Source organism: Mixophyes fleayi, chromosome 3, assembly GCF_038048845.1.
Source record: "Mixophyes fleayi isolate aMixFle1 chromosome 3, aMixFle1.hap1, whole genome shotgun sequence".
Classification (NCBI taxonomy): Eukaryota; Metazoa; Chordata; class Amphibia; order Anura; family Limnodynastidae; genus Mixophyes; species Mixophyes fleayi.
The window spans coordinates 96,187,488-96,204,376 of record NC_134404.1 but is presented as its reverse complement, the minus strand read 5'-3'; the positions used below and the strand labels follow the sequence as shown (position 1 = coordinate 96,204,376).

The 16,889-nt window shown below is 38.9% G+C and overlaps 1 protein-coding gene across 1 annotated transcript in view; it reads left to right on the top strand.

Annotated features, from left to right (window-relative positions):
* Window positions 1–13,743: 13,743 nt before the first annotated feature.
* Window positions 13,744–16,889, top strand: part of PLCH1 (phospholipase C eta 1) — a 109,845-nt gene continuing 106,699 nt past the window's right edge. The window contains exon 1 of the mRNA XM_075202027.1: window positions 13,744–14,037. Within this exon, the coding sequence (XP_075058128.1) occupies window positions 13,956–14,037 (82 nt within the window). The 5' untranslated portion in view covers window positions 13,744–13,955. The remainder of the gene's footprint in view (window positions 14,038–16,889) is intronic.

Below are 16,889 nucleotides of genomic sequence, written 5' to 3'. Positions count from 1 at the left end.
TTTCCAACAACAGTTACAGCAACAGGAATATGGAGATTTCGTAACTTCAACACAAAGGAAATACAGATTAGTGAACAAGTGACAGACAACAATTCCGCCAACCCTGCTATCAGCGCTGTTGGCGGAAATATCTTTATCATCATCGCGTACCCCACCCCTCCGAGCACACCTTCCCATTGCAGGGACCCTCCTGTTGCTGCTTGCCCTATTGTTACTATCACAAATGACATCGCAATATCCAGGGACCTTTGATTAATTGTTAAGCATGCTGTTGCTGTCCAATTAAATGGACAGTAATATATACTCAGGCAGACCTATTTTACCGTCCCAATAGCCAGGGACTCTACCTTACTTGAGGTCACAGCTTCTCAACCACAGGGCTCTTTCTGTACCTCATGGTGGGGTCTCCTTCCCTCCAGAGCAGCCACACTTCCTCTGCAGCAACCCCCCACCCCGCCTCATAGTATGGGGGCACTTTACAAGGCACTCTCATACGTGAGACCTTCTTCCCTAATTTAGCTCCTGCTGCAAGCCATGCTGCCTCTGCAGTGACCCTCCCCCCCTCATGGTATGGGGGCACATTCCAAGAAGGCTCAATACAGGGTACACTCCATGTGGCTTCCAGCCATACACATACGCTCACCCCTCCTGGGGTTTCTTTGTCAAGCCAATCCATGCCTCTCCTCTAGGCGCTCTCATCCAATGGCTCTCCTGTAGGCACTCTCATCCATTGGCTCTCTTGTAGGTACTCTCATCCAATGGCTCTCCTGTTTTGGAACCTTTTCTTGTAGGTACTCTCCCCCTCTTGTCCACACTTATCCACACCTGTCACACACCTACTTACACTGGTGCCTCTTCCTGAGGTATCCCCAATGGTGGTGAACCCCTTATATCACTGCCTCATTTTCTATGGAGCTTTTATTAATGTGTGGCAGTTGATTCCCTCTAATGGGGTAATGTACTGGTGTCCTCGTAGCATGCGCCACACACCTCTTTCGCCAGGAACCCAGGACCACCCTCTTCCTTCCAGGTCTTGGTTCCAATATGGCCACCAACGCTCTAAATGAAGGAAACCAGAGTCTTAATTTTCAGGATTTTGTTCAGTGGTTGTGGGTCAATGCATATTCTTATCCTATTATTTCCCTAATGGTTACTTACTATTGCCAAGCTGCTTATCCATCCTGTACTGGCACTATGCTATATCTGTCTTCAGAATACTGCAGATCTTCCTTTACTGTTTTCATCAAAGATACAGGCACTTTCATTTGAATATGGGAACTTGTCTATTGAGTAATCTGGTGGGTACTATGGTGGTATTGACGTCAAGTTTATATTTGATTTCCAAGTAACCATCACATTTATATACATCTGAATTAAACAAAGATATATTGTAAGAGGTTGGTAATCTTTGAGAGACATCGAGAGCTATTTTGTTCTGAAATCGAACATTTATGAAGTCCGTAACCTGAAATGCTTTTACTCCCAATAACAGGATTCACCCAACTTATTTCACTACTGTAAACTCTAGACTGAACTTTTTTTAATTATAAGGATGTCATCATTTTAGTTGTCATTTCCCCATGGATTTCAGATTACTTTTGTTGTATATCATTATAGGCTGTAAAGTTACCCGTTTGTTAAGCTGGAAAAAAAAGAAATCACTTTGCTGGTTGTTTCACAATCGTACGTAAACGTTATGGGATTTTCATCTTGTAAGTAGGTTGCAAAAAGCTGTCTTAAATCATTTACTACTGTTGGTTATTCTACGTTTGAACATTGCTTCTGCTTGTAGTTGGAGACACATTTTTTTCTGCCAGAATTTGTGTAATCCACATTTTTTTCTGCCAGAATATTGTCTCTTATATTTTCTGCCACAATATTTACACTGTACTTAACAGCCAGGGAGCTTTCACCAGTTACTGCATGTAAATTGTTATGGGGTCATTTTCAAACTGTCTTTGTTAAAAGATTTGTACGTTTGAAGACATTTCCCTAAATCTAAGTCAGCATTCCCATATGATCTCCCTCTCGTAAGCTATTCTGTCTCTGATAGGAGAATCTCTTGTTTCCCGAAATATATGGCTAGCTGCTAGCATTTTCCATTCTATGTCATATGTGCTAATATTCTTCCCTGGTTTCTGATTCCTTGGACTGACATGTGTCTTTCCACAATATTTATCAAATGCGTGGATAATGTATTTCAGAGTGAGACTGTCAGAAGCCATTGTTGTCCATAAAGCTTGTAATAGAATAGCTTTATTTGGCAGTTCTATTCACTGGGAGCTACGGTGAGATCTACATACTGGGTAAACTCTCCTGTCCAACGTTGACCGCACTTGTGCTAATGTTAAGAGGCCATATCCCATAATTCTCTGTCGAATAATGCCTACCATAACACATTGCAAACATTTATTCTCAAATGTAATTAAAATAAAGTTCTGTTTGACAGGCAGAAATTAAGCTTTTACCTTCATGTGTCTATTTTCTGGAGGGTAAGACACTAATTCTGCATAATGTATTAAGAAAAGGTATTAGATGCTTGCATTAGCTGGAACAACACTCTCATTGTAAGTATGATCACATACAACCAGAAAGCCTTACATGCAAGACAGGCTGGTATCAGTGCTTGATTGAATGATTAATGAAATAAAAAAAAGCTGGAGGACTGATGTCCCTGTCCTTTCAGGCCCGTAGAATTGTTTTGAAAGCTGTATTAAATATCCTTCATGGAGCTTTCCCTGTGCTAACGTCACTTGGGTAACTATTATATTATGTAAGTGGCGTTCTGAAATTCTACTTCAAAGACTCATAGCTATAATCTGCTTGGAATACATTTATAGAGATTACTTGTACAGCATAGTCCTTTTATTAAATGTTAACATATACCGGTATGCTCAACTTGTAAATATTTGTTTTATGTATATTACTACAGCATATATAGTAGACAATATAGCCTAGGTTTCCAGGCAAGCTGTTGCCCTGAAGCCAAATTTAAACTTTAAATCCTGTTTTTAAATTCCGTGGTATGGTGACTAGAAAGGATTTGCCTTGACTTTTTGCCTCGAGAAGGTTTTAACAAGGAAGCAGAAAACAAGAAGTAGAATCTGCTTTGCTGAAAGGAAACAGAAACATTGCTGTTTATCGAGGTACAAGAATAATATGTAGGGTGCCGGGCACATAAGGAGTTAAGTAGATATGTTATAATATGGTGTTAAGCAGTTGCCCAGCAAGTTGAAGATTTGCCAACCATGTCTAAAGTCCCAAGTTTTAAAGATTAGTCCCTTAGAATGTCTCTGGTTATCATCATATTATTGACCAATTAACTCAGCAAAAGGATTCTTATCTTATATAAAATAGTTTCCATTGTTTAATTTTTTATCTCTATCTTTTATATATTAATATATATTTAAGACGAGTATTTAAAGTGCAAACAAAACAACATTATAACCCTGTTCAGTTAACATGCCATGATTGAAATTGTAGTGCGCTGATGAGTCTGTACCCTGCATGACATCACAGTAAAATTTCCCTGGACATTATTTTTAAATGTTGGCAACTGTGTCACTGGGGTATATTAACTGTGTGGTGGTTCCGTAGAACCACAAATTCCCTGCACTTTCAAGTTATTTTTTAAAACGTCACTTTTATTCAAGACAAAGCCCATCGGGTATTGTCTTTAATAAAATTGCCGTTTGAAGAAAATGACTTCAAAGCGCCAGGAATCAGTGGTTAGTAAATATACCCCAATGGGTCCACAACAGCTGGAGTTTTACAGAATGCCTGGAATCATTTTATTACAGCAGTCAGTGTTACATAAAAGCTGTTACCTATATTTTCATTATGACACATATATATTCATTCCAAAGTAATGCATATCAGATCACTTTTGATAGTTTTTTCACAACATTTAGGCATCATTGACTTTTGACATGAAAAATATCATGTGAAAACGGCTAATGAAGTATTTTTGTGTGATTTAGAAACTTACACTCATATGGCGACAAGGGTGTTGTAAATCTATGCCATGACCTGGGGCTAATATGCTCCTTCTCCTCCCAAGAGCCCGGGAGCTGCTTCGGTGTTGTTTTTCGGTGCTCAATAGTTCGTACTTAGACCCAGATGTAAATTGGGAGAATGAAGAGGTTTTAGTGACACTATGATCTGCTGGGTGATGGGAACGGTCATTACGGCTTTTGATTGGTCCTCTCGCTCACACCTCTCTTCCACAGCCACTTTTAATTGGGTAGACAAAATATTCCCCACTTTCCCAAATAGAAATAGGCATAATAGGTGAACTTTAGAGGTGTAATGAGAGAGGATGTCACACAAGCTCTTAAACCGCTTGGCTGGCTTTTAAACCACTAACAACAGTGTCCAGAGTGCTCGATAACAATGCTCTTCAACTGAAATCCATTATATTTGAGCAGACCCTGTCACACAGACTGATTTAATCACTCGCTGCAAACAGTGAGCTGGAAAAGTGCTACCCTTTAACAGCTGCGATAAGAAAGGCTATCCAAATTAGGCCAAAAAGCCTCTAAAGCTAGAAAGTACCATCACTAAAGGCACCCTTTAAAATGCTCTAATAGGGACATTTAAGAATAACACACTTTTGTTTGTATTCTAGTTATTTACATAGTGATGTGCTAACATCTGTTATATAAACATATATACACACTCATGCTGATGTAATAAAGTTCATTATAAATAGCTTTTAACTACATAAACAACTGAAATAACACAGTAGTGTTGAAAATTAAAGGAAGGTAAACAAATTTAAGAGACACACACACACACACACACACACACACACACACACACACACACACATATATATAATGTAATGTAAAATGTGTGTGTATAACGAACTAGATAGCATAATAGCATAAACCCAATGGCTACATTTAAATAGGAAATAATGGGGCAGGGTCTGATGTGAGTGAGTTCTCTGTACAGCGCTGCGGAATTAGTGGCGCTATATAAATAAATGGTGATAATAATAATAATAATAATAATAAGTCCATGATGGTTTGTGTGTCCTGTTGCATTGTCAAAACACCTTTATTTAATTGAAAAGGAATCCCATATTTTAACAGTAACCAGATGGCCTGCAGCCTGAAGAGACAGTCTGAAGCTTCCTCGCTTTCATCCTGTTCGCAGAGTTTTTGACCTACTTTTTAAATCGCAGTCTAAAGCATGTAAAGAAACTTGATCTGACCACAGTAAACTGACTTCAAACTATGTATGCTACAGCTTATGGGTATAAAACTGTTCAAATCTAATAAGAGGTGGAGAAGATTTACTTTTATCGCGGTTTTATTTTAAGTTTGTAAATTGAGATTTAAGGCAAATTTGCACATAAAAGCAGATTTTTTTTTTTTTTTTTTAAAGCATCCTGGCTTTTATAATAATAATAATTTATGTAGCATTTTTCTCCCAATAGCACTCAAAAGTGCTTAACAGTTGCAGACCCATAATACAAATTAAACATACATAGGATTAGGAGTACAGAAGCGAGAGCTAAGTATTTGATTTTTTTAGTGAAGTGTCATTAATTGTCTGCACAAGTATTTCATTAAAGTCTTTAGTCTGTTTTTGTAGATTTCTAGAGGCCTGGCGGACTGTACGAGGCAGTGAGTTCCAGACAGTAGGTGCCGCAAAACCTAAAAGCTCCAGCCCCATATTAATTATGGGAGATTATACGTAGGTTGTATACAAATCGTTCCATTTATTAAGCGTTGGTTTGTCAAACCATATGGCAACATGGCAAGCCACTGCTTATTACTATTTAAAAAAAAAAAAAAAAAAAAAAAGACATGGTACAGGCCACGATAGATCAAGCTGCCTGCTGTTTGAGCTATCTTGCTTGTCAGAAGGGAATAAAAACTAAAAAAAAAACCTGCATTCTGATTTGTACAAAGCCAGTGATACTCAGCACCGGGCACGATGAATTCACTACGATTTGATTGCAATTGCTGTAAAATGACTGCGGAAAGCTTTTTCTTTCCGTATAGCTGGAAGGGAATTTCCGCAGTTCTCCTGCTAGGGCTGAACTACAGGAACTCCAATCTCTGCATGAGGTAGCAATGGGAGATGCAGAGATGCCATAAAAATAACATCTGGAAACAGTAGGATCAGGCCTTTTGTTTTCTAGGAACATAACTTATAGGGAATGAATGCAGGATTTTTTTTTACTTTAATAATTAATGCATGTAACAATATATATACAAATAGAAAAAATATATATATACTTTTACTATTGTGTGTAATTAGGGCATTCCATTATGAGCTAATCCACATGTGCTTCCTGTAAGTCCACTTGGGGACATCTGTGGATACTCACATAGATGTCTCTGTCTTAATTGGAGTTAGTTGCATGTGATTATATTAGTGACTGCAACAGACCTCTTCATTCTCCAATACTTATTCCTGATCCCTGCTTATGGACTCTTCAGCTGAGAAATCACTTTAGAAGACAGACAGCCTGAGTCAGTTGTTATGCTATAGCTAAGACCTCTATGCCATGGTCAGGTAGAGTAGCTCAGGCTACACATTACTGTAGTTAACTCTTTAGTTAACACTCAGCAATTTCGCAATTTCATTTTTTCTGACTGTGTCTATATTAGAATTTTGCAGAAGGCCTTCTCAGTCTGGAGGATTCTGGAGATCAAGGAGTCCAAATTAGACTACATAGTAGCACTTCCATTTTCTCTATGCAGGATGTCATACCATGATTTTCATTATTTGTTGCTTTTCTTTATGCATGAAAAACTGCATAGTAGCTCTTCTCCAGTTCCTGCTGCTAGATGCATTTGGCATTTAATCTAGGTCTACCAGGATAAGAGGTCACCATTAGATTGTTTTGTAATAGAGGCTGGATAAGTGAGGTTCTAAAAGAGATCTGGGGGTAAATGTATGAAAGTCCGATTTCTGCAAGTCGCCAGAAATCAGCGACTTTGCAGTGAAAATTTAAAGGGGTGATGGCTTGTAAAGGCAAACTTGCCTTTACAAGTCATCGCCGCTTTAAATTTTCACTGCAAAGTCGCCGATTTCCGGCGACTTGCAGAAATCGGACTTTCATACATTTACCCCCTGATCTTATCCCTGGTTCCTGAGGAGGTCAGAGAGGGGAGTTTCCACTTTCAGTTATCTGCTTAATAAAACATTATGTTAAAAGGATTCTATCATACTTCAATTATTGATTCATTTAGACTGTAAGCTCCAATGGGGCAGGGACTGATGTGAGTGAGTTCTCTGTACAGCATTGCTGAATTAGTGGCGCTATATAAATAAATGGTGATGAGGTCTGTACCCATTTGTTAAAAAACAGGATTAGAAATGAAAAGATCACCATCTCTGCAGCAGAGTTACAACATGTAAAAATTACTTGAAGGGAAGCTGGGGAACATGCAAGCTGTAATTATTATCTTTTCAATATAAATTTATTCATTTTGGTTGCAATTTCCAGATAAGAAAAATACAGGTGTTATATACCGGACTCAACGCCTAACATTCTTTCTTCAGAGGTAATGCCCTGCTCCCTACTCTTAGGTATAGGGATGGTCTAGTGCCTATCCCCTTTTTTGGTATTCCAGCTAGTTGACCGCTGACTAGGTATGCCTATTTAAACAACACTGTGGGCTCTTCTGTCACAGTATTAGGTGATATCCTAGCCCCAGCACAGTCCTTCTGTGCCTGCTAGTGTTCCAGACCTTGGCCAATTAAGACTCTCCTCTTGTCTACTGATTCAGTACCACGTCCCTGGACTACCAGTTTGTCACATCAAGAAACAGATCTGAGGGCTGTGTGTGACGTGCAGACTTCCTGCAGTGAAAATTAAACTTTCTTGCTGGGATCACTGGTGAATACCAGGGGGTCTGTTAGACTCTATGTCTCTTTTCTGCCAGCGCTAATCCTGGTTGGCAACAGGGAATCCGCTACTACCAGGTCCAAGTTTGTGACAACAACATTAAAGCTGCACTATATTTTCCTAAGTTGTCCCTCTCATACAGAATTTCAATTAAAATTGATAAAGTTCACCATCTTTAAATGGAGATGGCGATTGAGGCTTGTAATTGGTCGTCTACTACCATCCCTCTCCGCAGGTTACAGTGTGAGTAATGGAGGTTTCGGCTGGGGCATGGAGTACTACAAAAATATTTTCCTAAGGTGATGGTGCAGCTTTATATATGCTTATTTTTCAACAAAAAGACTTCAGAAAAGGTATTAACAATAATAACAATCTTCAACAAATTGGGGGAATGAATAAAAGTGTTGCTCAATCATAAAGCAGCTCTAGTTAATGATTCCAGTAGCCACTTGATATGTTTGGTCAATTTGAAATGTATTTATCTTTAATTGAGAGGCTTACTGGAAACATTTGTAACTTTTAAAATGTTTAAAATAACATTTAAAACAATTTTAAAATAAATAAAACACCATTTGTTTAAATTATTATGATATATACTAGTTAATTTAAAACTCATCCTGTGTTAAATGTTTTGTGTTTTTTTTTCTGTGTTCTTATGAGAATTTATTTTTCACATAGGCATTGACAGGGCCGCCGAGAGGGGGGGGGGGGAGCAGGTACATTTTACCCGGGCCCTCACTGCAATTTTTTTTTTTTTCCATTTTTTTTTTTTTTTTTTTAATCTTGCGTTTTTATATATATATATATTTTTGTTTCCCGGGGGGAGGGGGGGTCCGTTGGTGGGGGGAGCTATAAGAAATAAAAAAAGAAAAAGAAATCAATACTCACGTGACGCCGCGTCCCTCCTCTCCTGTCTTCTCCATTCACACTGACTGTCGGGCGTGGCGTCATCAAGTCACGCCCGACAGTCAGTGAGGAGTGCCGCAGCATGAGGAAAGAAGCCAGAAGAAAGAAGAGAAGACAGAAGAGAAAATAAAAAAAAGAACCTACCAAAAGGTAAGTAAAGAAACGGAGAGTCAAGGGGAGGAAAACAGAAAGGGACAGTGCTATAAAGAAGGGGCAGAGAGGCACAGAGGAAAACAGGGGCAGAGAGGCACAGAGGAAAACAGGGGCAGAGAGGCACAGAGGAAAACAGGGGCAGAGAGGCACAGAGGAAAAAAAAAGGGTCAGAGAGGCATAGAGAATAAACGGCCAAAGAGGCACAGAGGAAAAAAAAGGGGCAAAGAGGCACAGAGGAAATAAAAGGGGCAAAGAGGCACAGAATAAAAAAAAAAAGGGGGGAGAGAGGCACAGAGGAAAAAAAAGGGGCAAAGAGGCACAGAGTTAAAAAAAATGGGGAGAGAGGCACAGAGTTAAAAAAAATGGAGAGAGGCACAGAGTGAATAAAAATGGGGGAAAGCAGCATAGAGGGCGCAATGTAGTTGTGATGAAGGGGCACAGTAATGTGTGTGTGATGGCACAGGGGCTTGTTGCAATGTAGTGTGTGTGCGGTAGGTGGTGGCTAATTAATGGGTGCTATTTTGTTTGTGGGGTGATGGTGAGGCAATTTAATAGTGGGGATTATTAATTTAAGATGGGGTGATTTGGGGGCTATATAATGTGGGGGGGAGTTTGGGGAGAATAAGGTCTATTTATTAAATGTGACTATGAATTATTTAATGGCAGTGATGGTTGCGGGAAATAGGTATTGCTAGGTTGTAGGCATGAAGGGAAATAGGTTTATTTATTAAATGTGAATACTATTATTTTAATGTTGGGGCTGGAGGAAGGCCTAATTATTAATCGTGGGTGCTATTGATTTAACGCTGCGTCTGGCTGTAATTTTCTAAATGTAGCCATTTTTTTTCCAAATAGGTCCTCCAACATTCCATGATCCAGACAAGCCGCAACTAAAGAAACTAGCAGCCACAGGTGGAGAAAGTGAGAAGAACAGGTAGGACAGAGCAGCATAGTGTGTGAAATGTTGTGTTTCTAGTAGAGACAATGCCAATGTTTGGTGAGTGTTTGTTGAGCCCAGTGGGCGCAGGCCAACACTGAACTCTTTCTGTACACACTGCATTCTTCCTATACCACACAAGGGTGCTAGATGTCCTGAAAGTCAGGAGTGCTTAGACAAATGTCACACTCCGAGGAATTCAGGACCTAGGGATTTTGATGTGCTAGCCACGCCCCAATGGCGCATTGCCACTCCCCTAATCGTGTGACCACACCCCTGAAAAATTTTGCGGCGCCGTTAGGCGTCGCAAAATGTTTTGACTTACTCAACTAGAAGGGGGGCCCCATAAATTTGTTGTACCGGGGCCCTGAATTCCTCTTGACAGCCCTGGGCATTGAACGTATCCTGCAGTGTCTTGTGTAGTAAAGCGGAGCAGACCTGCACTTTAATTCATAAATGTGCATCCTTGTTGAATTAGGGCATGTGTATGTGCAGGGGCAGGCTGAGCTGGGGGTCATGGGGGCATATGTTCCGGTCCGGTCCCATAATGGGCTACCTTGTGCTGGGTCACTGGGCCAACTGCATTTTTTTTCCTTTGAAATAGACTGCTGAGTCAAGTCTTGTCCCCGGCCTAAAATTTGTCACCCCTCCTCTACGTTTAAATGCGTTTAAAGAAACGCAGGTTGCGCTCAGTGTGCATGCCTTGATGAGTCAGGCCCGTAGGGTGCATTCTATGCCCTCTCCCACATACTGGGTACAGATTGCACTAAAAAAACAACAATTTGGACTGAGCATCATTTTAGAAGTGCAAAAAAGAATCAGATAAACTGTGTTTGTTTTTTTTAATGTTTGCATACTACCTCTTTTATTTTCATTACTAAAGTTATAATACTATACTACGCTATATGGCTTTTGTGCTCTGTATATATTCCTCTTCTCTAAATGAGACACTGATTACCTATTGAGGAGGAAACATTGGGAACCAAAGTAGTGTTTTTGCAGCTAAATCTATTTCTAACATTCACTTGGTACGTGGCTATAGCGCACAATTGACACATTTGGAGTGAGCCTGTTTTCTTTTATGTTGTAGATTTTGTAAAACAGATATGACCGGTATTTTTGGAGGATGGCTGCCACCCTTATAACCTGAGGGAGTGTATTTCTACAGACTGGATGTATTTTAATAATTATTTTAGAGATATATACAAGATAGTGAATGTATGTTACACACATGCAGTTTAAAGATTTATTTATTCTGTGAATGAGCAGGGGGAAGAAGATGAAATTCTAACCCTGCCTTATCAGAGCTGTAGTTTGTCTTTTTGCAACTAGACAAGAGCTTGGCAGCTGTTTACCCCATAGCATTAGTACATGAAGACATTTAGTGCTTGATTTTCAGTGCATACAGCCAAAAAGATTTTCCAAGATTTTATTTTCAGTGTTACAATCCTCAGAAACTGGCACCAAGATCAAGTCAATTTATCCACCTGAGTGAGCATAGCTTTGCACAGCACTATATAGGTTTTGGATAAATATTTTTTTGACAGCAATATATAGGTATTAAATACATATATATTTTTTAAACGTTTATAAGTTGTAATTGTAATATGATTTCTCGCACATTTAGACATCAGGGGGTAAATGTATCAAGCTGTGACTTTCTGGCAGGTTTGAACAGTGGAGAAGTTGCCAATAACAACCAATCAAATTGTAGCTATCATTTTGTAGAATAGGTACTAAATAAATGATGACTACAATCTGATTGGTTGACATCGGCAACATCTCCACTTTTCACACCTGCCGGAAACTCTCGGCTTGATACATTTACCCCTAGATATCTTTTACAAAAGCATTGTATTTAGATGGAGAGCTGTATTCAGACAGTTTAGTGCCCTGGGCGGGAGAAAATATCAGTGACACAACCCTATGTCATTGGGAGCAATAGTAGGGGCGCACTGCTGTAGGATATATGGAAGACTCAATGAGGTAGGATGTCTAGCTCATAGAGGGCATTGGAGCTAGCAGAGCTTCCTTTGATGTCCATTATATTTTGTCCCTTTTGTTAAGTGCATTATACAATGCACAGCCCTACTTAATGTCCATTGCACAGAACATCTCTAATGCCCATTATACAGTGCTCAGATTGGGAATTTGGAGGGGTGTACTTGGTTTGCAACAATGTTTAGGTAAGTGGTACATATCAAAGTAACATCCTCATGAATGCCAGCACCCAAGGTTTCCCACCGCCAGCTTGCCTTCTTCTCATATTGCATCCTGGTGCCATCTCCTACACAGGTGATAGACGCACATGCATCCGGCCATCCACATAATGTAAAAGAAAATGTGATTCATCAGACCAGGACACCTTCTCCCATGATCCAGTCCTGGCACTCACTTGCCCATTGTAGGCGCTTTCGGTGGTGTACAGGGGTCAGCACTGACACTCTGACCCGTCTGCAGCTACCCAGCCCTATACGCAGCTCATTCTCTCTTGCAGTCATCACCCCTTCTTTATCTCCTCATCTTCTCCCTCATTATCAGGATGTCCCCTCACTCCTGAGGTTCTCTCTGTCCCCCCACTTACAGTGCTCTCTGTTCCTCTCCACTGCCAGCATTGTTACATCACAACTACAATGCTTAAGGGAACTGCCATGAGGTAAAATAAATAATTCCTCTGCATAGGTCAAGTCTGCGCATGGCATTACCATAATACTGGTGTGATGGGACACTAGGAGACATTAAGAGTGAAGCTTGTATACAGACACCTGCGGGCAGCTATAGCACCCTGGGCAACAGCACCTGTTGCTCTGCACTAGTTATGGCTGTGTTAGATGTAAAACTACTGTTTTTCAAATGTACTGAAATCATCCATTATTCCGTTAATGTGTATGCGAATCACTGTTACTTAAACACCAACTCGGTCTTCCACAAAAGCCACTGATAATGGCAGAAAGCATCTAAGAATATAAACTTTAAGTCATCATTTGACGTAAAAGCAGTTCAAGTTGGATGATTGAATAAAAACATAAATTAACAAATATATTTTTCTGGACAAGTGAAATGCTTCTTTAGATAATGAGCAAAAGCAACATATGATTTTGTAACATCATCCATCACAAATGAACACGATGGATATTTATTTATTTATTTTTGTTTTTTTGTAAATGTGCATTTTTATTGTATTTCTTGTTTTGTGACTGTACCTCTCCTCTTCAGAACATTACAGATGGAGGGTGTTTAACCAAAATAAATTGCACTTCTTGATCCATAGCATGGAGAAAATCTACTGTATTGTCATGTTGTATGTGCACACCATAAAAGCACTTTGCTGTGCTAGCTGTTCCAGTTAAACTTGCTCCATCTGTATGTTCAGTAAGTATTTGATGCTTATAGAAAACTTTTGCCACCTGCAGCTTGTTTGAAAGGACTGCACCCTAACAGAATTACATTAAAAAAGTCGTTTCTACAGTCTAATTTAATGTGAATAAGATAATCATAAATATGTACATTTGTTTTAATGCCACAAATGAATTATTAATAAACAATATCAATATAGTATCAATCCATTATAACATATTCAGCTTTTGAAAATACTTTGTGTAGGATTTACTATAAATTAACTCTACTATGAATAAATGTTTTTTTTTTGTTTATTTTAATCAGAACACCATTTTCATCTCCAGTGAGCATAAATATGTTGGCACTTTCACCCTTTTCACATCATGTTAATGATTGCAATGTTTTCATGTCTGTAGACTAGAGACTGCCCCTCGGGTTGCTATCAGAGGAATACTGCGTCTGCTGTAAGCCTGCTCTGTTGGACTGAACCATTAACACTTTTTGTAGTCCTGTTTTTGAATAGATGAGAACTGGGTTACATGCAATACTGTCTCCTGTAGTGGATTAGAGTGTTTTTTTGAATGTACGATGACAAAACAGCTTTTGCTCCAGTTCCAGCTTAGTGCATCCTACTCAGCTGCTTAGATTTATTCTGCAATGGGAAGCAGATCTTGTCAGGTGCAATAACTATCATCTGCCTTAACATACATAGAAGCTCTCAAGAAACATCTGGACTTTCCTTTAGCTCAAATGGCTTCCCTGCTGGCATCTGAGATGTACCATGTGGTAGGAAGTGTAGCTACTTCACAAGGATTCAGACTGGCACAAATGGGTTAGTACCTGGTTTAAAGTTTATGCCTCGGTTCCTTGTGTGGGTCAATGTATGAATTGCACTTAACTCAGAGAATGATGTAGATTAATTTGTATTTTAAATCAGTTGACTCTTATGTTCTATATCCTGTTTGTTTGATTTTGAGTAAACATTACATTGTTTTTGTATTTTATATTTAACTGTACTTAATATTTTGAGATTAATATTTAATAATTAATAGCGAGGAATAAATGGTTGCAGTAATAAACCACAGCTGCATGCATATCTTCTCTATAAACAGACCACCATTCATTTTCTTAATCTTTTGGATGTCCATTCTGCCAAAATAAATTAAACGGCTGCTGCCTTAAGTTCATTAATTCTGAAATTGAAATATCCATTTCATGACAAACCATGCACTCGTCTTCTACTTTAAAAAAATGAACTAAAACTCCCCTGACAGTCTTGAGTCATTACAAATAGAGCATATTTTTGCTAATGATTTGTGCATTTGTATTTAAGCTCAGGAAAGTTCCATTTGCTGACGTGATTACAAAATGAGCTTACCCCTGACTCTTAAAATCATTTTAATTTAAAATGCATCTTCATTATTCATGTTTAGCTTTCCACCTGATATTGTGTACTTTTTTTTTCCTGTCTGCCATACAAATTAGTATTCAACTCATTTTTCAGAGGTGCCACTGATGATAATATTGCGTGGGTCTGAGAGTAAGTAGGAGAACAAAAAGACTGATAACAAACACAAGTTGATAACATTATAATGCCTTAAGTGACCTAGTTTTTGGTGATGTAAATTAATTATATGCGTTACAAAGCAATTATAGTTTGGTCTCGCTATAAAATAAGGTCTTGCTACAATGTAAATCTCCATTCCATTACACCTACTAAATTGGTAGACATATGGGTAACAAAAAGCCCTCTTAACCAACACAGGCATATGTAGTGGATAAATAATTAAATATGTATGGATAACACTTTTACAGGATTTATTTTAAATATTTACTTTTGCTTCTATTATGTAACACATAACTACTTTGCTTACAAATGTTTGGGTAGATTTGAATTCTGCACGAACATGAAACAAAAATGCAATAGATAAATTGCAACTTTTGTCAAAACAGACAGCTGGCTGTATAGTAGCTGAAAGGGAGCGTTAGATAATATATATCTTATATAAGATTATATTAAGTTAAATGCCATTTTGTGTGATAATAGAGCACTGATACTGCAATGACCACATTCATATATAATGACAGATATTGCATCTTTACTCTTAGTTAATGACAGTATGCATTTCACTGGAATGCATTTTAATCTACTGCTTATCCATATTACATATTATAATGCCAATACGTATTGCCAAAAAGACCCACTCTCATACTTCTATATATGAAGCTCTACTTTGTCTTTAAGAGATGCAAACAAATGCCAGATACAGGGTTAATTTCCACTGATTTGTCTGCTTAGCATTGTTGTTCGAATTGATTCAGCCAAATATTCTGTTGAAAAGAATGGTGAATCTGGAATGAATTGGTCCATGTCATATTCGCATATAGTTTTTCTAGTTTACCTGCGGTAGAACAATGCTGTGTTTATTTCCTTAAAGTGGACACGTCCTGCATTTCTGAATAGTCATTAGCACAGTCTGACTAGAAGAATGTACGATTATTAGGTCGCAAAGCATTCTTGATAACATGAGTTATAAAATTGTACTCATCCCTCTCAATGCCATAAATGACTTAGGTGGTGTTTAAATGAGTTATTTGTGTGGCCGAAAAGCCTGTCATGCATCTCTCATGTGATCACATAGAGCCAATCAAGAGTCTTGAGGCTGGAATACTACCAGGAGTCTAATGATGTCACAAGGTTTTCCAGGTTCCAGGAGCTTGCTCCGCATACAGCATGCTCCTGGTCTACAAATGGAATGTTCTTACTCTCCTTATTTCTCATGAATATTTATATCTTGCAAATGTGTGGCGGAGCCCCATTTGGGATTTAAGATCCACTATGATGACTAGTCTAATTCTGCAGAATTATAACAGTACATACATGATAGCCCAAACTTGGCTCTACAATACATGCACCAGGCCTCATGCATCCTCAGAAGATCAGAGCAGTGCTGCTATTGTGGTAGATATACTGCATATATTTATATGGTGTGTATTCCAATATATGCATTGTGCAGTTGTTTGCAGGCTAATGGTCATCTCAGAAATGGAGCACACCCACAACTAACCCTCTGCGTGTCTTGTGTTAGCAAAGAACATGCCTCCCCCCCCAAAAAAAAACCAAAAAACCCCAAACAATTATGTAAAGGCTGCACTCAAGTGTTACTGATTGGCAGCAGTAGAGTAAGCTCTAATAGAGGGATGGGCTTTCAGAGAGTGTTTAGAAATTTGAAGGCCATGGGACAGTCTGATCTTATGTGGTAGGGAATTCCATTATTGGGTAGTAGCACGGGAACATTCTTGTAGGTGGCAGTGATGGTTACCAGGTGCAGATCAGAGGTAGATCTAGGAGAGTATTTTCATATGAGATTTGAAATGTACAAAGGGGTGATGTTTTTGAGGGCTTGTAGGTTGAATTGGATTCTGGAGGGTATGGGGATAGTGTAGGGATTTGCAAAGTGATGCAGCAGATGTGGAGAGGCGAAAAGGAATATCAGCCTTGCTGCAGCATTTTAGATTGAAGTGGGGATAAATGTGTGAGGGAAATGCCAGATAGCAGGATGTTGCAGTAGTCAAGGCTAAGTGGTTAGCACTTCTGCCTTACAGCACTGGGGTCATGAGTTCAATTTCTGACCATGGCCTTATTTGTGTGGAGTTTGTATATTCTCCCCGTGTCTGATTGGG